This window comes from Patiria miniata, unplaced genomic scaffold (genome assembly GCF_015706575.1).
Source record: "Patiria miniata isolate m_02_andy unplaced genomic scaffold, ASM1570657v1 HiC_scaffold_6, whole genome shotgun sequence".
Classification (NCBI taxonomy): Eukaryota; Metazoa; Echinodermata; class Asteroidea; order Valvatida; family Asterinidae; genus Patiria; species Patiria miniata.
The window spans coordinates 16,301,286-16,329,050 of record NW_024037073.1 but is presented as its reverse complement, the minus strand read 5'-3'; the positions used below and the strand labels follow the sequence as shown (position 1 = coordinate 16,329,050).

At 40.1% G+C, this 27,765-nt stretch overlaps 2 protein-coding genes across 6 annotated transcripts; one reads left to right on the top strand and one right to left on the bottom strand.

The window, feature by feature from the left end:
- Nucleotides 1–4,777, bottom strand: LOC119742736 (MICOS complex subunit Mic10-like). The gene is made up of 4 exons (XM_038218905.1): nt 4,479–4,777; nt 2,969–3,016; nt 1,213–1,322; nt 1–168 (listed from the first exon to the last, which is right to left on the bottom strand). Exons 1-4 carry the CDS (start codon nt 4,582–4,584, stop codon nt 82–84), a joined length of 351 nt encoding a protein of 116 aa, XP_038074833.1. The 5' UTR covers nt 4,585–4,777; the 3' UTR covers nt 1–81.
- On the top strand, nt 4,357–27,765 carry LOC119742735. Of its 5 annotated transcripts, none has more exons than XM_038218903.1 (11): nt 4,875–4,954; nt 5,683–5,810; nt 10,344–10,492; nt 11,790–11,949; nt 14,092–14,282; nt 15,379–15,505; nt 15,981–16,039; nt 18,245–18,364; nt 19,845–19,931; nt 22,021–22,171; nt 25,457–27,765. In XM_038218903.1, the coding sequence occupies exons 2-11, from the start codon at nt 5,792–5,794 to the stop codon at nt 25,513–25,515; spliced, it is 1,122 nt and encodes a 373-aa protein (XP_038074831.1). In that variant the 5' UTR covers nt 4,875–4,954; nt 5,683–5,791; the 3' UTR covers nt 25,516–27,765. The 5 variants fall into 5 exon arrangements, with proteins under 5 accessions (XP_038074832.1, XP_038074828.1, XP_038074831.1 ...); XM_038218902.1 differs by having other exon boundaries at nt 4,951–5,012; XM_038218904.1 differs by lacking the exons at nt 4,875–4,954; nt 5,683–5,810 and adding an exon at nt 4,357–4,440.

The following is a 27,765-nucleotide window of genomic DNA, read 5'->3' as shown; positions in this document are numbered from 1 at the left end:
GCAGTCAAATAAAATTAAAAAACAACGAATACTAATTGATATACAAGTAATCTCTTAATGTAAAAGTGCTTTAGCTAAATCTTAGGAATTAGTTGTCTCTCCTGTTGTGATAATCGTTGTGGTAGCTTCAGGACTTGCACTTGGCTCTTGTGGTTTGTCTTTCAGCACCTGGGAGAGAAAAAAAATGAAATCCAAGAAAATTGGACCAGCACAACTCAGAGCATCGATACAGAAATAAATGTAAATGAAATTTCTGATTCTGTAACTTCAAAGATAAATAACGTGGCAAATTGGAAAAAAAATATTCAAACCTTTCTGGAATCATGGAAATGGTAAGGCTGTCTGTTTGTGGTAATCGATTATTCGAAACTGCACTTGAGCGAATATTTGAATTTTCAAAACTTTCCAACCAAGTTTAACACATGCCAGCCAGCTACAACTGCCTTCCTCGCTGGTCAAAAGTTGCATACAAAGCTCACCGGTTAAAATTTACATGCAGGGACGGATATTATGAAACGCTAGAATTATTTTGCAAATGCAGTATGTACTACATGTACATGTATAACTGCCCAAAGCTTTACCCAGCTAACAGAATAGGAACAATAAATGCAAGAAAGTTACCATCCACAAAAAAGTATCATCTGACAATAAGAACGCAACTTTAGGATTACAATGACTCCACAGTCATGTGCACACGTGCATACATTTGTAGTTTTCTCTTTTCGATTAATCGAACTGGCAAAAAGCTATATGAGTATATTCAATTAATGATCGAATACTCAAATATTTGGGACAGCCCTAGAAATGGGCGGATTTTCTCAGATAATCTCAACTACTCCATTGTAAGTGTACAAATACTCCAAAGGATTTCACAAATAATGACTACATGTAGGCTTATAATCATGGGTGTCACGAGGGGGGGGGGGGCGGCAAGGGGGGCACTTGCACCCCTCTGGAAAAGCAAAAAAAAAAAAAAAGAGATAAAAAGAAGGGATAAAAAGAAAGAAAAAGAGACGTGAAATCATATTGTTAATTTAATGGGTGGGGGGGGGGGGGGCAAATGTTTCTGCCCACCCTCCAAAAAATTATCAATTGGGAAAATGCTGGAAAATATAATGATTTTGGGAAAACATGGGCTTTACCCCCCCTCTAGAAAAAATCCTGGCGATGCCCATGTTTATAATATCCTGATGAGAAGATAAATAAATGTACCTTAACAATCGTTCCTTGCACATTGTAAGGATCCTTGAATAAATGGCTGCAGTTGGCTATGCCCATCCCCAGCCCGATGCCACCTCCCATGTGGATGGGCCATAACTTCCCTGCAATACAACAAGACATGATATCAAATGCTCATTGAAAAAAACGTGTATACAACCTAGAAATGTACATGTACGTGTACAGGGTGAGTCAGAAAATGCAGATCCTAGACCCAAAGAAATACATTTCATATTTAAATCTTTTTTCTTTTTTTTTTAAATCCGTAGCACCAAAAATAATTATGACTGGTAAGCCAATGTATTAAAGTTAAACTACTTTTAACTGAAAAAAAAATATTTCAATTGCTCAATCCGTTCAAATAATATCACAATTCAAACAAAATGACCCTAAAATCTGTTTCGTCCAAAAATGCAATTTTTCAAGAATTCTCGTTACAATTGTCTTCAAACATCATCAGCGATAAAACCTCAGTACAGAAGTTAAAAATATTCAACAAAGTCCCTCTGAAGGCTCATATTTAAAAACAAAAAAGTGAATTTCATATATCACATTGTTAGCCAAAGCAGGTTTGTTAATATATTGCAAAGATATTGTGTACTACAGTTGTTGAAACAAGTATTCTGTGCTATTTTCTTTGCTGTTCCAAACAGTCAAAACACACAATAAATTGCTTTTTTTAGCAAACTGATTTGAGGGTAACTTTGTTTAAATAGTGAGAAAATTTTAACTTGTCAAGTAATTCAAATAATTGTCTCAATTAACAGTAGTTAAATAAATGGGCATCTCTGTGTAAGTCATATATTGTAATTAATTTTGGTGCTACACATTTAAAAAAAAAAATGAAATAGGCCTATAATTCTGTGTTCTTGGGTTCCTTTTTTTTTTACTCGCCCTGTATGTGACCCTAAATTTGCTGAACATCCAACCACTTTAAACAGCAGAGGCCTGGGCTAGTTGCCCCTTGTGAGATTGTGATATAAAGTCTTCCTCAACATCAAACCCAAGAAGGGTATAAACTTGGCGGCCACAATTATTCATGCCTTTGCGTTCAAGTTTGTTTTGGCTGAAAAGAACTTGATGAGTGAGAAGTTTCAGTTGCTGAAGTTTACATTGGATGTGTCTTGTTTGAGGTACATGGAGATTTAAGCAATAATGGATTTAAGCATCTTAGGAAATAAGAGAATTTATTTTGGAAATGTCAGCCAGATTTGTTTACTGTTAAAATAAAAGTTACATTAAATTAAAGGGAAAGTACATCATTGATTTTTGCTGTAAATTTCAGAAATGAACTGTTTGGGGAATAGTATAATACATTGTACATGTAGATCAAATATTGTTACACTGACAAGTTTGAAGGTTTGTGTTTGAAAACGCTGGAAAAACCAAGAAAAACAAACAAAAAAATGTTCAAGTAGTCTGGTGCCCTGACTCCACTAAGGTAAAGAAACCAATCCAGCTGGCCTGCACCCGTTCATGAACATGTAACCAATAGCAAACAAAATTCGGACTGAAAAAAAAATGTTAAATTTGGAGTAGTAGTTGAAAAATAGTTAGGTTTTTCCAACGGTGGTTGGAAATGTAAACGTAATACCACTTTTCTTGAAAATGACTTCACACCAGGTGCCATAACTTTAAACATTCATTTACCAACATCCTAGTAAGGTATTTCGTAAAAATTTGGTAGTTTGGTTTTCGGATGTTTTAGCAATAGTTATAAAAGTTGCAAAAACAAAGTGCATGTACTTACTTTTAAACAGGAACACTGAGAAAATAACTCCAAGGCCAAGACCACCTCCTGTAGCCAAAAAAACGCAACAAAAAAATGAAAGTGAGACTGACAGCAAACTCATAATGTTGTTATTTTGTATGTATACAGATCCTTGTCTCTTGATTGGTGGAACTCATATCACATGACATTTGTTAGTGCTCCCATTCACGCCATGGCTCAAAAAGTATTATCCGCCCATGGGGAATGGGAAATACATGTAGTATTGAACAGTTTAGGATCATTCTTGTTCCATTACGACGGTATTTGTGTGCAAATGCATGCTGGTGTGCGCATTCAGCGTTGCGCATAGAACGTAGTGCGTAATGTTTCAAAGAGCCAGCACTACAGCGTTGGGTTCAAACATTTTTCGTGAAGGGGCGGTTTGGAAGAGAAATACATTTTATATAACTGAATATGTCATACATCTGTTTTATATGTATACATAATGTTATAGTATTGTAAGCTGGTCTCTTCAGACACATTATAGTGGCTGCCAACTTGGTTTTTTTTTTTTTAACCAGAATAATAATAAAAAATAAAACAAATATATTGAGTGGCTTTAAATTGTGAAATGGGAGGCCTATTATCACTTGGTAAAATCTGGACTTTTCCAGTTCACTCGGCTTCGCCTTGTGAAATGGAAAAGTCCAGATTTTACCTTGCGATAATATTCCTCCCATTTCACTATATGAGCCACACAATATTTGTATAATTAAGTGTAAGATGGAATTTGCATCAGGGATACACCTACAAATTTTTAACTGTTTTTTTTTTTTTTCTTTGCTTCAAATACCGACATGCAATGTACTTCTAAGCTCCGGCAGTGAAAATAATGCATGATCTGATGATGTCTAAACAAATAAAATGACTGGTTTGAGTTTTAATTCAATAAAATTATGCAGCAAATAAAAAAAAAAATTCCGCTGAAATAGCTATTGAACAAATGTTCCAACTTAAAAAAAAAAAGAGTCTGAATTAAAATGCACTCATGCTGAAAGTTTGAAACTGTAAAAGTAGAAAAGGTCATAAAAAAGTTTGGAAAAATGTAGCAACCTGACGCCACATTTTCCTTAATAATATTAATAATCATAGGCCCTATATATTCATCGTTCATATTATCATGAACTTATGAAGGTTGACATTCATGACATTCATGACATTCATTGATGCAAAAATGATAAGACATGAATGGGACTGTGTAAGAAACATTTGCATGTTAGGAAATACAACTAAGAACATTTTCTTGACTCTCCATACACTTTGTACACAATCATTTTATAGCTTCATTGTTTATATTAATAAGAGAACGAACATGATGCAAAGACACTACATTATTGCGAGGCGACCGGGTACGTGACCGGCACCCGGCCATCGATGCTGGCGATCTCGTTAACAAAACTAGTCCTACTCGGTCATCTGAATCCCCTGCAAAGTAATAATGCAATGATCAGGTAAAGGATGGTCCCAGAATCAGGATCAGTCCACTCACCAACTTTTAGTAACGTGTCCGATACGCACTTGTCCCATTTTTGACCCAAAACATTTTCACTTTTACTAGTCGTGGGCTCCGCCATCTTTCTTTTTCTTTCCAGCATGTGTATGAACTTTGACCTTTGTCCTCAATGGACTTTGGTTGATGGACCACGGATCCGTGGTTGGACTTTAATTTGCTGTTGTATCTAATTTGTACAAACGGGCGCTATCCAAGTAAACTGAAACCGAAACACGAAATTTTGATTGAAAACGAAAATAGCGGTTGATCATTGGGCTGAGCTCGTGAAAATCACATGTCACAAGTTATTGCACGGGACCTTGACTCTTTGTCTAAGATATTATCCCAAACGTTATCTGGGGATGCAGGAACCTGACTAACTCACGCCCGAATACGTTTCCTGATTGTTGTTTTGTTCAGTGCCAATGTCATGAAAAAGACCCCCCTTGATACGAGCACAGACAAAGTTTACGGTAAGTCCCGTGATCGATAATTTCAAAATGGCGGACTCGGCGGAATTGGGAATTTTCGGTAGTTATGGCTTTTATTTTTAATAAATTTCTGAGTATGATGTTGAAATTCGACGCTGTTTCACATCCATCACGCGCACGTACATCATGTAAACAAGCCTGATCACTTTCACAGCCAGGGGCCAATTTCATAGAGCTGCTTTGCTTAAGCACAAAATTTGCTTAAGCACAAAAACGTCTAGACCCGTGAACGTGGCGTTGTAGTTTACAAGCCACGTTCACGGGTCTAAAAAACGTCTTGCTTAATAAAATCAGGTTACCGGCCAAAACTCCATGCGATTGTTATGCTAAGTAAAGTAAACAACAGCTAAATACCAGTCACATGGTGGAGTTTTGGCCGGTAACGTAATTTTACTAAGCAATGATTTTTCGTGCTTAAGCAAAATTGGGCCCAGTGGACAGCGTTCGGATCGGGATCTTTATACCCCAACAATTTTTTTGGATGGTTATAGTTATACAGTTCTAATTGGCAGTTTTAGTAAAAGTAAAAGTGGGATAATTCTAGTCCGAGTAACTTGGACCCAACTTATCGCCGTTTTTAACATTTGGACATGGTCTGGCGATAGTAAGCTATCGCCAGACCATGTCCAAATGTTAAAAAAGGCGATAAGTTGGGTCCAAGTTACTCGGACTAGGATAATTCCTGGTTATTCCTGCCTATTTCTTTGCAGCAATCGTCAGATGAGGAGAAAGTCACATTGCTTGCCCGGAAATATTAAAATAGGCATTGATGTCATCTTGATAGGGCCTACACTAAAGGCCTAGGCATTATCATCAAACATGCATCATTCAATCAATAGTAAGCATGCTCAATTAAAGTTAGAACCTTCTAGTTCTAGAACTAGAATAGTAGAAGTATGCCACGCCCCCTTCATCTGTTCATCTTCAGCCCGCATTTATTTCAAATGCAAAGATATTTGGAGAAGAATGTGTGTGTAACACCATGGAGCTATAAAAAGGATAGCTCCATGGTAACACTAACAGTTATTATTGAAAAGAGCCCTGCATTCACTGCAGGAAAAAAAAATGTTGCAACCTGACGTCACTTCAGAGGTTGTGTCCAAATTCTATGGAGAGTCATGAACATTTTTAAAGTATTTCCTAACATTAAAGGGAGTATACATCATTTGCTTTTGCTGTAATTTTCAGAAATGGATGGAATTGGGGGGTTGGAAATATATAGCAAATATAGTTACACTGACTTTTTGGAGGTTTTGGGTTCGAAAATGCTATAAAAAGCAAGAAAAACGATCATTTTCCTGTAGTCTGGTTCCCTGACTCCATATAAGAAGAAACAGAGCAGTCTACATACATTGGGGAATTGTAAGGTCAGGGAACCAGTCTAGCTGGCCCGTACCCGTTCATAGGTTTGTAATCGATTGCAAACAAGTGCAATGGTCAATTGGGGCCAGTATTTGAAAAAAAGCCAGTTGTTTCCAACGCTGATCGGCCGATCAGCGTTGGAAATTGATACAAAAATACCACTTTTCTTGAAAATGACAGTATACCAGGTGCCATAATTTTACAGGATGCTTTAGACTGTCATTTACCAACATCCTATTAAGGTATTTCGCAAAAACTTGGTAGTTTTATTTTTCGATGTTTGCAAATGTTGTATATTCCCTTTAACAAAATTGGAAATGTTTCTCAGTCCCACTCACTCCCAGATTCATGTCTTAACTCTTTTCATCATTTTTTGCAATGACTGACCTTCATTGTGATGATAATGATGAAAAAAATGGCATCAGGTTGCAACATTTTTTTCCGTACTGCACAGTCATGACAGTGGGCCTACTGCAGTCTTTAATTTCATTTTGTAGTTTATACAAATGCAAAGGTTAACAGTAATAAACATTTTGTGCAATTGTGCAAATCAAGTACTACAACTTAAGTAGGCCTGCCTAATGTTTAAAATGCTGATATTTGTAACAGTTTTGTTCTTAATTTTGTTTGGATTGAGTGTGTATTATTGGAAAGACTAGAAAACAACCTTGCTTTAATAGTGACAGGAGGCCATGTGGTCTCCTGGGCTGGGTGCAGGGGTGAGGGCGGGGAGGTGTACACCACAACATATACAGCATGTACATGGTGGGGTGGGGTTAAAGCTATAGTCCATCATTTGCAGGCATCCGAAAAAGTAACTCGCGTATTATTGTTGAAAAATGTACTTGGTTTACAGATAGTAAAAAAGTAGTAAAGTCTGTCCCGAGCCATTTGTGGCTCATCAGGCCGGCGTTTATCTCCGGTTTCAGTAGCATGAAACGACTGAGAATATTTCTACTCCCCCTGGATGGGATACTAGTCCATCACAGGTTACTCCCCAGCTAATGCCGGTACCCATTTATACTCCTGGGTGGAGAGGGGCAAGTGGGGTTGAAGTGCCTTGCCCAAGGACACAATATATGACCAGCGGCTGGATTCGAACCCCGGACTCTCTGGTCATGAGTCACGAACCCTAACCACTAGGCCACACACTCCCCTTTTACAGATAGTAAGTGGACTAAACTCCCTGTGAAATTAATCTTTGCAATGAGTGACAATTATGGATTATCAGACTTTATTAATTGTTGACAGAATCTGTGGGGTGTCTTGAGAACATTTTTATGCCCCGCGGCGAAGCCGAAGGGGCATACTGTTTTCGCCTTGTCCTTCCGTGGGTGGGTGGGTGGGTGGGTGGGTGGGTGGGTGGGTGGGTGGGTGGGTGGGTGTGTGGGTGTGTGTGTGGGTGGGTGAGTTTGTCTTACATACGCAGTGTGGACTTCCGAACAAAAGACGTCCACATAATGTAGGTAGCACCGACGTTGTGTGGACTTACCCCACGTCCACACAGTGTTTCCCCATTTCTGGAAAACAGGTTTAGAGGCATTTTTGGGTTAGGTTTATCTGTAGCAGAATGAAGAGAAACACTAAAGGGAATCATAGAAAAAAATTGGGTTGAAAGAGTTTTCACAGTTTGAGAAAAATGAGTTTTTTCACTGGTTTTTCTTAACTACACGAAAACAATGGAAAGTCCACACTAGTCATGTGAAACAAGGGTGGGTGTGTGGGTGTGTGTGTCCGGACAAATCTTGTCAGCGCGATAACTTGAGAAATACTTAACATATGAACTTCAAATTTGGTTTGTGGATTGTCCTTGGTAATCCTAAGAAGCCTTTTGCATTTGGGGCCGAAAGGTCAAGGGTCAAGGTCACAGTGGCTGAAACAATAGAAATTTTGTCAGCACGATAACTTGAGAAATACTTAACATATGAACTTCAAATTTGGTTTGTGGATTGTCCTTGGTAATCCTTAGAAGCCTTTTGCATTTGGGGCCGAAAGGTCAAGGGTCAAGGTCACAGTGGCTGAAACAATAGAAATTTTGTCAGCGCGATAACTTGAGAAATACTTTACATATGAACTTCAAATTTGGTTTGTGGATTGTCCTTGGCAATTCTAAGAAGCCTTTTACATTACGGGCCAAAAGGTCAAGGGTCAAGGTCACAGTGACTAAATCAAAAGAAATTTTGTCAGCGCGATAACTTGAGAAATACTTTACATATGAACTTCAAATTTGGTTTGTGTATTATTCTTGGTAATCCTAAGAAGCCTATTGCATTTGGGGCCGAAAGGTCAAGGGTCAAGGTCACAGTGGCTGAAACAATAGAAATTTTGTCAGCGCGATAACTTGAGATATACTTTACATATGAACTTCAAATTTGGTTTGTGGATTGTCCTTGGCAATCCTAAGAAGCCTTTTGCATTTGGGGCTAAAAGGTCAAGGGTCAAGGTCACAGTGGCAAAAACAAAAGAAATTTTGTCAGCGCGATAACTTGAGATATACTTTACATATGAACTTCAAATTTGGTTTGTGGATTGTCCTTGGCAATCCTAAGGAGCCTATCGCATTGGGGGTCGAAAGGTCAAGGGTCAAGGTCACAGTGGCTAAAACAATAGAAATCTTGTATTTATTCTGAGATCATAGGGATTAGTGATTAATTATTATATAAAACCTACAGAAGACACTAATGCTGTCAATGAACGTTCCATTTGACCAAGGTACATGTAATTTGATGTTAGAGTGGTGTTATGTCATGGAAACAGTCACGGTTGCGGGGCATTTGTGTTTGTAAACACACCTGACTTGTTTAAAAGTGTTTTCGAACATGATTCGAAATCTTTTCTTCAGTCCCAAATTAAATTTTTTTTTCTCAGAACCTGTGGGGTGTCATGACAACATTTTTAAAAGTTTTTGAACATAATTGGATATTTTTTTCTCAGTCCCAAATAAAATGTTTTTTTTGTTTTAAATATTTGCACTGGGTGACAATTATGGATTATCAGACTTTATTAATTGTTGACAGAATCTGCAGGGTGTCATGAGAACATTTTTAAAAGTGTTTTCGAACATGATTCAGAATTTTTTTTTCAGTCCCAAATTAAATTTGTTTTTCTCAGAACCTGTGGGGAGTCCTGAGAATATTTTAAAAAGTATTTTCGAACATGATTCAAAATCTTTTTCTCAGTCCCAAATTAAATATTTTTTCTCAATATTTGCACTGAGTGACAATTATGGATTATCGTACGCTGAGGTACGGTAATGTTACATGTAGGCCTATGTCCACACTGAAGCAATGGCCTTGACCCTAGTTGGGACAATCCCCACTGTATAGATCCTTATTAGGCCTATAAGTCTCAACTTGACATCAAGGAATATAGACATGTAAGTTAGGACTTGTCAACTACATGTATACATTGCGTATAAAAAAAAGGAAACACAGATGTAAAATTGTAGAGAAAAAAAATTGGAAAGAGGACACATTGGTGTTTCACATGCATCAACTTATTTAAAAATATTCATTAGATTTTTTTGATAATTTACATTCATTCTGGGTTTCCTTTTTTATACACCTGTAATTGAAGCATACATGTACATGTAACAGTGATACCAGAATATTGGAAACTTATTATTATTATTATTATTATTCATTTCTGGTAATGAAACCAAGGATTCCTCAAAAGCGCCCTAGGCACTGTAGCTCGCAAGCCTGAAGAAACCTGTGGAGAGAAGACAATGAGAAGAAATTACAGTTTTAGAGGTGGGAGGAAAAGCCCAGAAGAATATTCTGGGGAAAACCCACCGAATCAGGTAGGGACTGAAAACCCAATCCACATGTTGGCCCAGGCGGGATTCGAACCCGGGTCACAGCGGTGGAAGGCGAGGAAAGTACCGCTACGCCAACCTGACTCCCCTTAATGATGTGGCATCAAAGAGTATTCAAATCCTCCTGAAAACTTGAGTTACAGATAGGAAGTGAACAAAATTGGTTATTTTCTTTTCCGCTTGTGTTTCCAGGTTCCATGGCTTCGACAGACCCCACTAAATCCAGCAAGGCCTGGTCCTCGGGCTCAGACACCGACCCCAATCTCAATGATGAGCCGGTGACCTTCGCTGACCTTGGGGTGCGCAGGGAAGCCGAGATTGTGGAGACTTATTTTGGAAAGGTATACATTGAGGGTAACCACGCTGATCGGCTCATCATTGCAGTGTTAATTGTGTTCATCAAGTCTGTCCAGTCGGTCTCAAGTTGCAATTTTATTGACTCGGACTCGACCCGAGTCACATCATTTGGCAAAAGGTTCAAAAACTACTAAATTATTATGAAATACCTTGTTAGTCTCAAGCATCCTGTGAAACTGTGGTGTGCTGCCATTTTCATGAATTGTGGAATTTTATTATCAATTTCCAACGACGGCCAGCTGAACATCATTGGGAAGAAAAATGACTTTTTTTTAAAATGCTGCCTCCATATTCTGTTTGCAATCGGTTTCACATCCCAGAAAGGGTGCAAAACCAGCTAGTCTGGTTCCGTGACTTGACAATTCCCCAAGGTCTATAAATTGCTCTGTTTCCGCTGAAGGAGGGTCAGGGAACCAGACCACAACATTTGAACATCATGTTTTGTCTTGTTTTCTTTTTCAGGATCTATGAACACTAAACTTCAAAACAAGTTTGTTTAAAAAAAAAAAATGCTTTATAATACCCCAAATCCATCAATTTTTGAATATTACAGCAAAAGCAAATGTATTACCTTCAATAGTAAATATTTTTGTTTTGTGTTTTGACCAAAACCCTTTGTATTTGTGATGTGATCAAGCTACATGAGTCGTTTGTTGAGAAATTTCATTTGGAGATTCAGGCCAAAATAGGGCCACTTCATCATCACATCAAATCATCACATCTCTTGGTGCTCCGACTTCCATAATTTTTGAACTAAAGATGGTATTAGCATGCAGTTTTCACAGCAGTAATGCTGAGATTGTTCTCTTTTAAAATCTTTTAAAATCTGTAATAAAAAAAAATTGATCGCGGTCGACAAGCCAAAATAGGAGATACAGGTCAAAATATTGCCACTTCATATCACATCAATTCATCACATCTTTTGGTGCTTCGACTTCCATAATTTTTGAACTAAAGATGATATTAGCATAAAGTTTTCACAGCAGTAATGCTGAGATTGTGCTCTTTTAAAATCTGTATTAAAAAAAAAATTGACCGGGGTCGACAAGCCAAAATAGGAGATACAGGTCAAAATATTGCCACTTCATATCACATCAAATTCATCACATCTTTTGGTGCTCCGACTTCCATAATTTTTGAACCAAAGATGGTATTAGTATGCAGTTTTCACAGCAGTAATGCTGAGATTGTGCTCTTTTAAAATCTGTAATAAAAAAAAATTGACGGGGGTTGACAAACGACTCATTAAACTTGATCGCATCACATTTGTTTTCATCACAGAGACGCCCCTTATCTAGCCTGACAGTGAAGGAGTGGGCTTTTACTGCATTGGCAGTCCTCAGCATTCTGGGGGCGGCCGGTCTCACTGTAGAAAGGATCGTAGACTTGAAAAAGGACTCGCCAGATGTTACATTCGCCATCGTCCTGTTACTCACTCTCAGTAAGTGCAGTCTACACCACCTCGCTAGTGCTGTGCATTTTTCATAATAAAATTAGTATTCCATTAGGCCAAAAAAAATAAGTCTCCGGTTTTTGGTATGGAGCTTGTCCAAAAAGTGGTGCGGCGACGCGGCTTTTTTTTTTTTACCTGACTTTTTTGCTTCAAATGTCGGCTGATGACTGCAAATGGTGCCCGACTAAGCTTAGTGCAAATATATGGGAGTCCAGAGAGGCCACATAAAGCTTATTCTCGATCATAACCCCATCTAAAAACACGTTAAAATTGTGCAGCAGCAGGATTCCAGTCAAACCAGTGAGTTTGGCGGTTTTGAGACATCATCTTTCATTGAAAAAAAAACTTTTTCATTTTGCCGACGCGCATGGCTACGGTGACGCGCGCATACCAGAAACCGGAGACTTTTTTTTTTGGCCTTATCCTTACTTAAACTTGATCAAGAATTTGAAATGCGCTGATCACGTTTTACTTGCGCCAGCCAGATGGGAATTAGGTACACCTGCACTTGTTGAAAATTGGCAAAGACCTTGATACAATTATATAAAGAACATCATGTATATATATCCCTGTTTTTTTTTTGAGGTAGTGGAATGACTGATTACAGATTGAAAGAAGAAATTTGAGCAATTGTTCCTTGCGAAAGCTCTGAAATCATTCGTGTTAATTGGTGGCTTTTGACAACTGTGTGGCATCACAAACAATAAATGCAACTTAAATATGATTGAAATAGTAACAAGAACATTTTTCATCATCTTCTGCCACTGTTCAGATTTTTGAAATATTTTGATGATTGAATCAAAGATTTTATTTTGAATATGTTGGGTGGATGATCGAATATTCAGTATATTCAAGTGCTGTGGCCTCGTGGTTAAGGGCACTGATCCGTGGTCTGCGGGTCAAGCTGCAGGTTGTGGGTTCGAGTCCTGGCGGGGTCATGGTGCGTGTGCCCTTGGGCAAGGCACTTTGTCACTCATTGCTTCTCTCCACCCAGGAGTACATGGGTACCTGTGAGGGCAGAGATGGTTATTGTGATTGAATTAGCTTCCTTGCGCTTAACAGGCTGCATCAAGCTGTATACTCCCCAGGGAGCTGAGATGGTATTTGGAATGTTTCATGGGCCCAATGAGCAGGGGTAATAATGATGTAGCGCCATGAGCACCAGTCCTGGTGGATACGTGCGCTTTATACATATCCACTATTATTATTATTATTATTATTATATTCGGCACGGCCCAAATGTCACCCGTTATCATGCCCATGCATCAGTCCACATGAAATTTCGTCAGCCCAGAGACTGCCCTTATGAAGAACGTTGCTGCCATTTTTAAACAGTGGACTTTCTAGCGGATATTATACTGGCTATGGGCTCTGTGTACAAGTACCCCATCAACGACCAAAAAAGGAGAGTTGGGGGTGACCTAGACTGGTTGCCGATCCATCCACTGCGTATTTCGAATGTATCCAAAGTTATTGGAGGTGGGGATTAGTCTCCAAGACCATCGCAAGTTGAATTCGAACGTATTCGTGCGCCGACGACGCCTGACGCCTTTTGCACATTCAGGAATCGTGCGTACTTTGCGTGCGAACCAATACAGTACGCCCATGCCATGTGTCCCGCCCGTCCACGGAGCTCTCAAAAGAGATAAAAACACGCCCTCTTCTGTTGGCGCATGGAGCCCATATATGGCCAGTATATTCATGATGAAATGGGTAACATTGTAGAATTTTGCGTCGGGGTGATATAGTTCAAATTAGGTTTTGCCCTTCACCAACGTTTTTTAAACACTGTATACTCAGTGTGTTACCTCCCGAGTGAAAGTTGGAAAAAATCACTCGGGTGGGACTCGAACCCACGACCTCCTGCTTTCTAGTGCAGATGTCTAACGGGATCGGTTGGCCATGTACATCAGATTCGAACCGGCCAACCGATCCCGTTAGCTCGGTGGTCGAGTGGTAAGACATCTGCACTAGAAAGCAGGAGGTCGTGGGTTCGAGTCCCACCCGAGTGATTTTTTCTAATTTTCACTCGGGAGGTAACACACTGAGTATACAGTGTTTAAAAAACGTTGGTGAAGGGCAAAACCTAATTTGATTGTCATTGTTGTTGTCCTGTATTTTTTTTTTCAGGCTTCTGCCTCTTCTACGTTCTCAACGGCATCTTTGGAGAGCGGCCTTATGAGCTGATCATCTTCATCGTTGGCACTTTGATTATGATGATCTACTGCATTGTAAATTATGCACAAACGATCAACCCATCGCCAGCAGAACAGCCAACAGAACAACCACCGCTCAAGCAGTATGAGAAGGACATCAAGCTTGTGAGTGAATTCGTTTTCCCAATTGAAGCTTTCCAGTTTCAATAATGGCTTATTATTGCATACATTATGTTCATGTGAATGGTGATCTTTAGCTATTGAAGTTTTTTTTTTCTAAATAAAAAAATTGGAATTTGAATTCAGTTTTTGAAATAAACTCGCAGTTTGAACCTGAATTCAAAAATAGAATTCACTTTTACATTCCAACTTCCAAATGCGTTTCTGAGCTCCCATTTGGTGTTTCCCCTTCACTGGAGTACACATGAAATTGCGCAAACAGTCAGATCCAAGCACATGATGATCAATGTAAACTCTCGAGGCCCTCTTCAATGGATAAACCATCATGGACGTTATTGAACAAAGCAACTGCCCAGTGACAGATTATCTGGACAATAGCTAGCACAATGGGGGGGGGGGCCTTCATGCAAGAATTTTATTGTCTTTAGACTCTAAGGGCAGGCTTCAGAGTCTGCACACGAGATACGTGTACCGGTACCTATATGTTTCTTACAAGATCTCAATGTAGCATAGTCTAGGGGCTAGACGTTATTATGGTTTGATATGCAATAACCCGAAGCTGCGATAACCCGCTGCCGCAAGAGGGCGTTATCACGACCAACCAATATTGCCCACTAAACATGTCTAGGGAGATTCGTATCAGTTGTGTAATATGCATTGCGCGCACCTGTTTGGCCTAATATGTGCAGCATGCATTCAAAACATTTCATTGGAGTTCCGAACCAAACTCTTAAATTTATGCAAGATACAGCAAGACTTTTGTGCAACTTCTCCGGTCAGCTCTTCTGTGGTGTTTAGTATGCGTGAGACTGAAAATGGATCGTAATTGCCTGCAATTGGTAGTAAATTTTACAAATCTCCCTAGACGTTGCTACTGACAGGTTTGTGGGCGATATTGGTTGGTCTGGATAACGTCCTCTCGCGGCGGTGGGTCATACCAAACCATAATAACGTCGAGCCCTATGCTACGTTGAGAGCTTGTAAGACAAATTTAGGTACTGTATCTAGTCTGCAGACTCTGAAGCCTGCCCTTTCAAAAAGAATGTTCTTGTCGTGATGGACTTTTGTCTCTTTCCTCTAGGCAAGGTTGATCATCGTTGTCGCCATTGGACCAGTCAACATTGTCCTAGGCTCCATCATTGCCAGAGAGTACTACCTCTCAAGGAACCTCATCTTCAGGACGGTCGGAGCAAATATTGAGCTGCAAGGTACCAAAATACAATGCTAGAGTTACATGTAAGGTTTGGTTAAGGGTATAATATGGAAACCCCCATCTACTTCATTCTAGTGTATGTTATAACTATGAATGAAGTTCTAAGTTATTGATTGCTTTTGAACATGCTGATAAAAAAGATATACTATCACTTGTATACTATCACTTGCATATATTGTTACTGACACTCGGCTGGGCGTGAGTCACTGTGCCCGGTTGGGCGTGAGTGCCCGGCACATGCTCACGCGAGTTATTTTTTAACAGAACCACGTTATTTTGGTTTTCAAGAACTGACACCTGGTACTACATGTGCGCACTCCGTACATTTTCGTTTACACAAACTGAAGCCGAAATTATTATTACGTGGTTTTCACAAACTGACAGCACACGGCGCATGCATGTCAGTTTGTGAAAATGGTAACGATATGCCAAGGAAAGTCAAGTCCCTTTCGTTTTCCCTTTTCAATCAGATTTGTGCAGCAGGATATTCTTCACGGAGAGCCTGTTCAAGATTGATCTTCAGTTGGAGGTAATTAGTGTCCGACAGTCTAGTGTGCTATGGGCTTCCTGCATAAGTACCCCTTCAACTGCCAGAAAAGGAGAGTTGGGGGAGACCTAGACTGGTTCCTGGTCCATCCACTGCGTATTTCGCATGATCCAAGGGTTGGGGATTAGTCTGGGAGACCATTGCAAGTTAAATTCGAATGTATTCGCGCCGATGCATGATGCTCATGCGCGAAGACGCTTATGGTTTACTTGTGAAAATTCAGGATTAACAAGACGTGCGTACTTGGTGCGCGAGCCAGTACAGTACGCACACTTGCTGTCTCATCCAAGGGGCTCTCAAAAGTGGTATACACACGCCCTCTTTTGTTGGCGCATGGAGCCCATACTCATGATTACTTTCTTAGCTCACGTTCAGGAACTTTGGAGTGCACTTTGGAGCACAGTATGCTTGCACTCAGTTGCCCACTGATAAATACTCAATTTGTATTCATCACTATATATAAAAATAATTTGGGAGGCTAATTCATCCTCACTCGCAGATGCAGGGCTCGCGAAATCGGTTGTCCGACGTCTCGGGACAACCAAAATATTCTGTCGGACAACCAAAAGTTCCAGGTTGCCAGCCCAACGGGCAACCACATTTTTTTCCACCAATACTCGCACATTTTTACACTTTATTGTATTCCATGGGATTTTCGAAAGTTTCAGAATCCCATGTGCACAGCGTCGAACAATAATCATGATAATCATCGCTATTTTGACTCAGCTGCTATGCTATCGCCATTTGATGTTGGTAATGTACGCATCAACCCATTGAGATCAATGTATATAAACCTAAAACGGGTACCAGCCAAAACAGAACAGCGGTCAATCTCAATCTGTACGTACGGTCCGGCTACATCGTACATCCTGTGTGTATGTGTGTTTACAATAATACATGTAATGACCGGACCACTGTACACCATGTACCAGTGCGGCGCAGAGCGCGGGAACCGTACACACGCACGCAACCACGGTCGGCCACTGCCGGTGTCACGGTCTCACTTCTCCGGCTACAGTACGCACGCTTGCAAAATGGCAATAGCGCAGCAGCTGAGTATCGATGCAAAATATGTTGGTTGTCCCGGGACGTCGGACAGCCAATTTTGCGAGCCCTGAGCCACTTCAGGTAAAGCAGCCATGTACATAAACATTATTAGGATTTGGCATTCGGTTTGGGGCAATATTAAAGTTCTTTATTGGGCAACTGAAAATGAAATTCAGGCAACCAGAGTTCAAGAACCTCTGCCCGAAGGGCAACTACATTTTAAAAAAATTCGCAAGGCCTGAGATGAGAAACTGAATTGCGAAGGGCGGGGCTACAGTGGGGTCGAACCGCAGGCGTGTAAATGCGCCTTTGGCAGCCAGCCGTACAACCCATATGCCATGGAGCACAGCCAGAGGTCAAAAGTGTTTGATTTGTGATGCATTACATGGTGTTATAGGCATATATATACTCGTACATGTACCACCATAATTTGCAGCTTGCATTCCCAAGATTTGCTTTGAGATATGAGATTGTTGATATGACTGAATGCGCTATATAAGCACTACAATTTTTATTCTAGGCTACTAGCCTAACAATCCCCATCCAGTCAGACTTCAACACCGTATAAATTTCTTTCCATACAAGTGTGCACAGCACATTTTAGTATTCTGTGGTATTTGGTACTTGACCCCCAAACAGCCCTTTGGGGGTTAGGTACTTGACCCCCAAACAGCCCTTTGGGGGTTAGGGTTAATACCCGGGGTAAGGCATAGCATAACCACCATTATCAGATCCCAACAAAATTGGGACGCAAAATTCAATCTTATAATAGTTTACGCGGTACCCGCTGCTATGTACATCAGATTCCAACCAGCCAACCGATTCCGTTAGCTCGGTGGTCAAGTGGTAAGACATCTGCACTAGAAAGCAGGAGGTCGTGGGTTCGAGTCCCACCCGAGTGATTTTTTTCCAACTTTCACTCGGGAGGTAACACACTGAGTATACAGTGTTTAAACGTCGGTGCAGGGCAAAAACCTAATTTGATTTATATCACCCCGATGCAAAATTCAATCTTATAACAGACCCCAACAGTTTGGGTGTAGAGTTTAATTACCATATGGTGTTGGCATTTGCAGGAGTGAGGAAGGTTCCTAGTAAATGCAAGCAATAAGTCACTTTTATTATGTCATCATGCCACAGCTTACCCTGGTAATCCTGGTCCTGAAGACTGGCCTGATGGATTGGACTACCCTGGAGGTCGTGGTGCTGGTCGTTGGAGTCGTCTATTCCATCTTCTGGTGTGGGCTGGGCTTTTTGTCAGTGAGTAGAAATGCTTTGTTTTTCATCTTGTCAAGTGCACCATTAGGCCCAAAAAAAAGTCTCCGGTTTCTGGTATGGAGCTTGCCCAAAAAGTGGTCCGGCGACGCGGCTTTTTTTTTTTTTACCTGATTTTTTTGCTTCAAATGTTGGCTGATGACTGCAAATGGTGCCCGACTAAACTTAGTGCAAATATATGGGAGTCCAGAGAGGCCACATAAAGCTTATTTTCGACCATAACCCAATCTAAAAACACGTTAAAATTGTGCAGCAGCAGGATTCCAGTCAAACCAGTGAGTTTGGCGGTTTTGAGACATCATCTTTCATTGAAAAAAATTTTTTCATTTTGCCGACGCGCATGGGCTACCAGAAACCGGAGACTTTTTTTTTTGGCCTAAAGAGACATGTAGGCAAATTTTATGAATTTGCATTGTACAATACTCAATGGTTACAAAGATGCCGCATATTCAGAATAAAAATGATCGTGCACATCCATGTACAACCACTATTGTTTTACTTTACTCTCGAGGACAATACTTTGTGTTTCCATTTGTCCCTGTAATATAACACTCTCCCACAGACTAAGCACATAACCATACGATAGAGGACCATTTTGAACAAAAGGCCCAACTCCCGAGGACTGAAAGGATCTGTTGTTCTCCCTTTGTGTGATCTCGGGGGTTATGTAGAACACGTACACATGTGTACTCCACGCCATACACGTGCGAATCAGTACGTGCACCCGGTGTTTCCCTCCACTACACAGCCGGAACTCATGTGTTCAACTTAAAGGGGCACTATGTCCTGAAATCCCCGAAAATGTTATGTTTTGGATTGTTTACTTAGCCTATTTCAAACATCTGGTTGAAAGGAAACCAACCTAATGTCTTACCGCTCCTGAGAAAAGACGAAGAAACCCGCTTGTTTACATCGGACTTGACAGAGTACGAATACGTTTTTCGTGTCCTTCTCATTTACACTATACACGTTGTGTGTCTCGGGAACAGCGCGCGGTGACCAATCTCCAATGCAAAAAATTGTGGTTTCTTCAACGTCCGCAAAAGGCGAACACTTTACGCGTACAAATGAAATCACAACTAGCATCCAAACAGCTCGAATTGATGGGGTCGCAAAAATGGACCCCAAAATTCGTTCTCGCACGCATAATACAGGAATAACACAAAAACACCCAGTTTTGAAAGGATGGTTGTGTGAATGTTTATATCCTACTTTTAAAAGTTATTTCCGATCATCATCATCTTGTTCAAAGCGCGTTTTGTAGCCCAATTGGGCTGTTCCAGGACCTAGTGTCCCTTTAATGTGCACACTTTACACACTGCGTCCTGGTCATAATGGTGGTTCTCTATACTGTTTTTAATTAATTCAAGTTAAACACAATTCCAATAGTTGCTACAAACAAATTGACCTTCTAAGGTGACTTTCAAAAGAATTATATATTTTTTTCTCCAAATTTTTTTTGCAGATGTATAAAGAAAACAAAATCATGGTGTATGTTCTCCTGGCATTCAGCTGGTGCGAGCCAGCGTACATTATCTACAAGCTGGTGGATGTAAGTGTGGGACAAACGTGATGAGTTGTAAACAAGTCGAGTCTCAAGCAAACTCTTCTTTATTCTTTGGCGGAGTGCTCAGTCCTTCTGATTCGAAAATCACAGGCGTGTGGAAAAAGGCGTGTGGTTTTTGTTGGTGTGTGATTTTCTAGGTGTGTGATTCTGTGGTCCAGGGAAATTCAGGCGTGCAATTATTGGCACTTCTCGGGAAGCTTTTAGGCGTGCAAGGGCGTGGGGTTGCAATCGCACGCTTCAAATCAGACGGACCGAGTGCTTTAGCCTTGTTGTCTGGAATATAGGATTCAAGACCTGTGGGTAGTTCTGCAGGTTGTCGGTTTAAGACCAGTTTGTGTCCTTGGGCAAGACACTTCACTAGTTCTCATTTGTATCCAGGAGGAAATGGCAGTCTTTCAAGCATTACTACTTTTCTAGTTTAGCAGCTCAGCAAATCATCCTGGCTCTCTGTTAATCTTCACATGTTGACATTTTCTATTGCTCCTGCGTATGTTGACCGATTTCCACCAAACTTTGTGAAAAGTATCAGCCCCAACATGTCACATGACCCAACTGGGGTCAAAGGTCATCATGAGGTCACTGGGGTCGAAAACCTAATTTTTAAACTCAAAACACTTCTCCTTCCAGAAATTAAATGGCTCAATCATGTGACTCTCGCATGAACACAATTCGTTGGCCCGCAGCTTCCGAGATATTTCCAATCGAGCTTGTTCCTATTATTTTTTTTCACCTTGCTCCTAGACTGCTAGATGATTTTCCTACTTTTTTCCTCGAAATTCCTACTTTTTTTTCCCTAATTTCCAAAGAATATTTTTCATAACAGTGCTATTCACTGTTGTCTGTAACTGTACTGCAACTGTGTCCTGCAACTGTACTTTCAAGATTTTAGTTGTCACAATTCGCTCTTTTCACACTTCCGCCATGGGCATGCACAGCCTCGATCTGGCAACTTTACACAATAAATATAGCCGGTTCAGTGATTCCCGTGTCGGGGCTCAGATCACTGAACCGGCTATGTTTATTGGGTGAAGTTGCCAGATCTAGGCTCTGCATGCCCAATGGCGGAGCGTGAAAAGAGCGAATGAGACTTATGATGAGTATCAATGAAAGCTACGTCTGCATTAACCATGTTAAACCTGCAAAATCCTACTTATATCCTGATATTGTCCTCCAAAGTTCTAAGTTTGTCCTTTTTTTGGGGGGGGAATCTTACTCTTTCACCTGGGTCTACTTGCTTGAAAGCCTTAAATGGTAGCTGCAATAAGGGGAGATCTGGTTAGGCCAAAAAAAAAAACCTCGGTCTCTGGTCAGACCAAAGTTCCGGAATTGATGCGGCGACGCGGCTTTTTTTTTTTCAAGCTTGGATTGTACAGACAAGGTGGGGTACTATTTTTGCATTTGTTGGTGTCCTCATGTACATTGGTGTACTCCATAATTTGCCTTGGTGTGCTCCATAATTTGCCTTGGTGCCCTCGATCATTTGCCTTGGTGCAATTTCCCATTCCTTGGTGCTCCTTGGTACACAAATTTGAGGAGGTGCGGCAATAGAGGCTTCTGTTGGAGCTACCGCGGAAAATTTTGGAAAAAAAGATTGACACGTATGATTAAAATCCACGCGTGTGCTGACCAGAGACCAACTTTTTTGTTTGGCCTTAGTACTTTTGAGAGCTGTTTTTCAAGTCCTGTCATGCCTGTTTCGACCCGAACGTGCAATTTGTGTAAAAGTCGTCGTTGCGGGCTGCAAACAAAACACAGTAAATCGTGACGTAATAAACAGACTCGTTTATGCTCCTCTGCATCGGGAGTCCTGTTTATTACGTCACGATTTACTGTGTTTTGTTTGCTGCCCGCAACGACGACTTTTACACAAATTGCACGTTCGGGTCGAAACAGGACCTGAAAAATAGCTCTCAAAAGTACCCTTTGTACTCATTTCATGACAGAAACAATAGTCGTTTTTATTTCATCACACCTTAGGCTACATATACCCAAAAAATGACGGAAATGTCTTCGAGCATTCCACAACCTCTTTAATAGTGGTATACCTGTTTTTTACCCTTTGGTGTGCTGTCAGGTTGGGTTAGACTGGGATAAATTCCAGAACGCCAAGCTCATTCCTGCAGCCATCATCATAGCCAGTGTGCTGGGCCTGCTGGTCAGGGTTGCTGTGTGCGGCTTCATGGTCTACGTCTACAAAAACTTTGACCGAGGCATGAGGGAAAAGGGTGAGTTTATTTCCTGCGTAAGCTACGTTCTTTGTTGATAGGGTCATTATGAGTCTGTTTATTACACCTCAGTCATAGAAAGTGTCATCATCCACGACTGTGTAGTTTTTCAATGGAGCAATGAAAAAGGACAAAGACAAAGTGAAAAGGGTTGTGATTAACAAGCATCAAAGATTCTGGGAATGGGAATAAATTTGGATGAAGTCTGCAGGGAGAGGGTACTAACTACGGCTCTAAGTGTGGTGGGAAATGGTGCGCATCCCCTCAACACCAACCTCGTCCCCAGGGTGTCGAGCAGTACGCGCCCATCACTACCTGCTCTCTCACCCAGGTATTGGATCATTTGCATGTGCAAGATTTTTGCACACGTATGCAAATGAGGAACAGTCTGGTGCCTGGATATGCGTTACACATTAGCATTTGTTTTTGTATGCGGTGTCTGGGGTAAAAACAGAGTCAATTCGTAGCAGCGCGAGCACGGCATGAGTTACGAAAACACGATGTTTGAAATCATACTGTTACGATCTTATCGAGACAACATGCAGTATCATATTTCATATTAATATGAGCAAATTGGAAAGGAATTAGTATTTTCGAGAAGGCGTGGACGAATGATCGCGAAAACACGTACTGCACGTTGTGAATATATAGCACCAAGTACACGATAAAAATCCATTACTAGCCAATTGCGGTATCCAATCAGGATACAGGAAGAAAGTTTCCTATCCAGGGTCTACTATTGGAAACGCGGTTGGAAATAAAGTAAGCACTGGGGACGAGGTTGCCTCAACACATACTTCAAAATGCTTAGTAGTGGTAGGAGATTTCAGTCAGTAAGGGCAAGAACAAACCGGTATCTCAATTCATTTGTAGCATTTTCCATACGTCTCCTCAATGATCAGCATCGATGCAACTAACAAAGTTTAACTACACGTATCTTATTATTCTCATCTCCAACGCAGTCAGGTTTTCATTTTCATCCTGTTTTTTTTTTATGGATCTGTCTTTTTGACTGATATGCTTAAATATTTATTTTCATAGTAATCGTATATTTTTTTTAGTACTTTGCTTATTTAAATTTTCTGGATTATATTAATGAATTATCTATGTATTGCATGTGACATAACAAATTTCCTGGAAGCACCAATAAATTGAAATAAAAATTGAAATTGAGTCAGATGGACGCGCAGACTTGAAAGAAAATGTTTAAAAACAGCCTTAAAGTCAATCCTAAGTCGTGTAAGTCTGATTGTATCAAGTAAAGCAATGTGTGTAATATTAGCACTAATAATAGTCCCCATCCAATCAAACTCCAACGCCACGTCATTATGACACAGTTGGTTGGAACCTAATAGAGAGAGTACTGCAATAGTGAACTGATTGTGCTTTAAGCCCGGTTCACACTTCACGCGAAAGCATGTGCGAAGCGAAATTCATGTCGTCAACAATGGTGGACACGCTTGGAATGTATGGTTGACGTCACAAATTTCGCTTCGCTTTCGTTTCGCGTGATGTATGAACCGGGCTTTACACAGGGTTTGGCATACCACCAATAATCAGAGTCCAACAGTTTTTGTGTACAGTTTACCATAAGGTGTTGGCATGTGCAAGAGTGAGGAAGTTTCCTAGTAAAATCACTCCAGGGGGTAAAGGGTTAAAAGAGTTTAGTGTAAATTGGTGAGCTAACCCCTTCAAGCTGGATAGTAAGAAGGAGGTCAAGGGTTCGAATCCTACCCGAGCAAGCTTGCGTATTTTTGTAGCACGGGCTCTTATAAAGTAATGTTGTGCAAACCCGACCTGAAACGGACCCAATCAGAAACTGACTTTAGGTCGGGTCGGGTCGGTTTTTTTCCTTCGCTTCAGTCGGGTTGGGTTGTGTTTGGGTTTTTTCGTTTGCAATTTTCGGGTAGCATAGATTCGGTTTGGCCATCTTGTGAAAAAAACCTGAAATAAAATGTCAAAAAATATAAGAAGTTCAAAAATTACTTCTTAACCACCATCAATTGATTCCATGACCCTAAAAATAAATATAACGGTAAGCTTTTTATCCACTGGCTATATTTTAAGATTTCCATAATACTGGGTCAATATCTAAAACTTAGGTGGTACGGGGTCAAATATTGAGCCATAACTCCAAAATACAATGCTACATGTTTTTTTTTCATTAAATTGATTTGGTATTTGGAATAATGTGGGAAATTTGTAAAGCAATAAGTAGGCCTCTATTACCATATCTAAAGGAGCAAGGTAAAAAAGTAATTCCGGTGGAAAAATGAAATGACAAGTTTTTGACCAAAACGACCTTGACTTTTGCCTGAATCACATGACCTTGACCTCCAGCTATTTCAAAAACCTCAAAAATCGATTCCAGCACCCCAAAATTGTATAATTCTGACACCAAGATCATCAAAATGGGCTCATTAGTCACTGACATAGGACACTTAGCATTTTAATTATTCACACGGCAGCCACATCTTGGAAATATGCAAATTAGGGCATCATGGGACATTTTTTTTTGCTGGCAACATCAAAATTATTTAATCGGATGTCCTAGGGATTCTAAAAATCATCTTGGAATTTAGTGTTTTTTGGGGAGGGGGTGCATGGGAACCTATTTCTCCTGCCGTACTATAGCATCAACCCTACAAGCGAATGTGCAGGTACTTTGCTGCCTATTACGCACAGTCAATAATGTGTTGGCTCACCAGTTGGTAATGTTATGAGTCTACACCATACTGTACGGAATGATTTCAGTTGGTAATGTTATGAGTCTACACCATACTGTACGGAATGATTTCAGTTGGTAATGTTATGAGTCTACACCATACTGTACGGAATGATTTCAGTTGGTAATGTTATGAGTCTACACCATACTGTACGGAATGATTTCAGTTGGTAATGTTATGAGTCTACACCATACTGTACGGAATGATTTCAGTTGGTAATGTTATGAGTCTACACCATACTGTACGGAATGATTTCAGTTGGTAATGTTATGAGTCTACACCATACTGTACGGAATGATTTCAGTTGGTAATGTTATGAGTCTACACCATACTGTACGGAATGATTTCAGTTGGTAATGTTATGAGTCTACACCATACTGTACGGAATGATTTCAGTTGGTAATGTTATGAGTCTACACCATACTGTACGGAATGATTTTTTTAAAGCGGCTACAGCTGAGCCCGATCTGCTGATAGTGCCCGAGCTTGAATGCCAGTCCGGATTAAAAGTAATCTCAATTTATTTTCTTACTTCTTTTTGTTTTTACTTTCTGTGCAGCATATGGTAAAGTACCCAGGAAGAAACTTCATGAAACTGGCGACGAAGTGCCCTCCTAAAGCATCACAGGTCAGACTGACCAGGACCCAGTACTAAGTAAGCAGTTCGTGAACATTCTATCCTACCTACTATGTCGGAATAGATGAAGTCACAAATTTTATGTACACCGTATCTTGTATGACCTAACCGAATGAAACATGACGTGGTATGTCAAAATCAGGCACTTTTTGAGTTACTGCAATTTTTGAGTTATTGCAATTTTTGAGTTATTGCAATGTTAGTTAATTATGGACCTTGCTCTTTGAAACGCCGCTTCGTTTAATATTGAAATTAGATGTACCAAAGGGAAGTTATTAAGTTTCAAAATCGGATTGTCCTGAAATGTCACTCTAATTTTACGTCGGTTTCAGAACAAAATCTTGAACAAAGTGTCAGTTTGTGAAATGACATGCCTCTCTAAAAGTGTTTTAAGAACACTTTGTCAGTGAAATTTCAGTTTGAAATATTTACGGAACATTTCAAACACGAGTAGCATCACAAATTTTCTCAAAATTGCTAAAAATCACCCTTATGTTATTTTGCAGCTGTTCGTCCATTAGTAGCTCTGCCCAATTCTGCCTGGTTTGACACATACCATGTCACAAAGCTACTTTTGAATTGCATGTCCTTAAACCTTATCTTCCATCCTGGAAATCAATAGAAATTGTCAAGTTTTTTCCCTAAGGCCAAAAAAAAAAAGTCTCCAGTTTCTGGTATGCGCGCGCGTCTCCGTAGCCATGCTCGTCGGCAAAATGAAAAAGGTTTTTTTAATAAAAGATGATGTCTCCATACCAGAAACCGGAGACTTTTTTTTTGGCCTTACATAATGTCTGTGTTGAGGAGTATTCTGGACAGGAGATAAATATCAAGTCATCACGAGTCATTTCAAGTCGTCCTGTACAAGTCAATGTTGTCATGAACAGTCTGCAGACAAGTTCCTATTCAAATGAGCAGTGACAAAGTCATTCCTTTGTCATTATTTATGCCAGTGACTGACTTGCGACTAACTTGTGATTTGTCTGAGACTGGCTTGTGATTTGTCTGGGACTGGCTTGTGATATGTCTGGGACTGACTTGTGATATGTCTGGGACTGGCTTGTGATATGTCTGGGACTGACTTGTGATTTGACCGTGACTGGCGTGTCAATCACAACTCTGCTTCACAACAAGTGAAATATTAAAGTGAAGTGCCCTATTGCGAAAACTAAGAAGTTAAAAATGTCCTTACGACTCATTTCGATGGGATCTGGTCACATAATTATGACCTCACTGTACCTTACATGTTCATACCCTATGTGCTAGCTGTGCCCAGGATTTCTAGCCGCGCTATCTAAAGGTTGATATTTTTCTGATGAAAATGAATAGTTAAGGTTTTATACTGAGACTGAGAGGCTCAAAGGAAGATAAAATTTAGTTGATAGTTTTCATTGTAATTATCCCAGACAAATTTGAAGTTTTTTTGGTCAACATTTTTTCTTGTTTCATCATCCCATTTATGATAAATAAGCGCTATCTCGGTAATATGCATCATCTTGCAGACCAGGCAAATTTACATGCATTGCTGTGTCACATTGTCAATCAAAAAACCTTTGCGCTTCCAAGCCGCCATGCTTTCCCTAGCCTTCATGTGTTGATTCCAAACTGCGCCCGCATCTAGCAACGCGTCTTGTTTTTGCCCCGTAAACCAAGATGGCACATATACAGTGAAACTGCTTATTACCCATACACATGTACATGTATGATTTATAGCTCCTCCAAAAACAAATTAAATGTTGGGGTTTTTATTTTGACACCAAAAATAACGTTAACAATAACATTTTATAAACAAGACATATGATGAAGCATAACTTGTACAGTTGAGTCTTGTTAATACAAACTGGTTCGGACCTAGCCAAACTGTTTGTAATATTGGGATTTTGTATTAAGAGGAACACCAGTCCCATTCATTGTGCACATAAATGCACAGTCGGGACTAAGACTTTATGTTTGTTATAACCAGAATTTGTATTAACAGAGTTTGTACTTACGAGATTCGACTGTATATAGTAGAAAGTGAACTAACGAACCAAATTTGGAAGGGGGAAGGGTAAGGGGATAGGTGTTGTCTTACCCTTTTGTGGGCGTGGCATTTTGAAAAAAATAATCATCGTTAAAAGGGAGCGATGCAAAAGATTTTCAAAATCTCTGTGATATAATTGTAATTGTTTTTTTGTTTGAGACCACCTGAAATTTTACTGTAAAAGGCATGAACAGTTTATATATTTTTTAAT

Excerpts from the sequence above, each read along its gene's own strand:
- LOC119742735 (XM_038218900.1), top strand. The coding sequence starts at position 4,912 with ATGAAAAAGACCCCCCTTGATACGAGCACAGACAAAGTTTACG. Across the intron at positions 14,283-15,378 it reads ATGAGAAGGACATCAAGCTT|GCAAGGTTGATCATCGTTGT; the intron begins GTGAGTGAATTC and ends TCTTTCCTCTAG. Across the intron at positions 19,932-22,020 it reads TTATCTACAAGCTGGTGGAT|GTTGGGTTAGACTGGGATAA; the intron begins GTAAGTGTGGGA and ends GTGTGCTGTCAG.
- LOC119742736 (XM_038218905.1), bottom strand. The coding sequence starts at position 4,584 with ATGCTGGAAAGAAAAAGAAAGATGGCGGAGCCCACGACTAGTAAAAGT. Across the intron at positions 3,017-4,478 it reads GGACACGTTACTAAAAGTTG|GAGGTGGTCTTGGCCTTGGA; the intron begins GTGAGTGGACTG and ends TTTTGGCTACAG. Across the intron at positions 1,323-2,968 it reads CTCAGTGTTCCTGTTTAAAA|GGAAGTTATGGCCCATCCAC; the intron begins GTAAGTACATGC and ends GTTGTATTGCAG.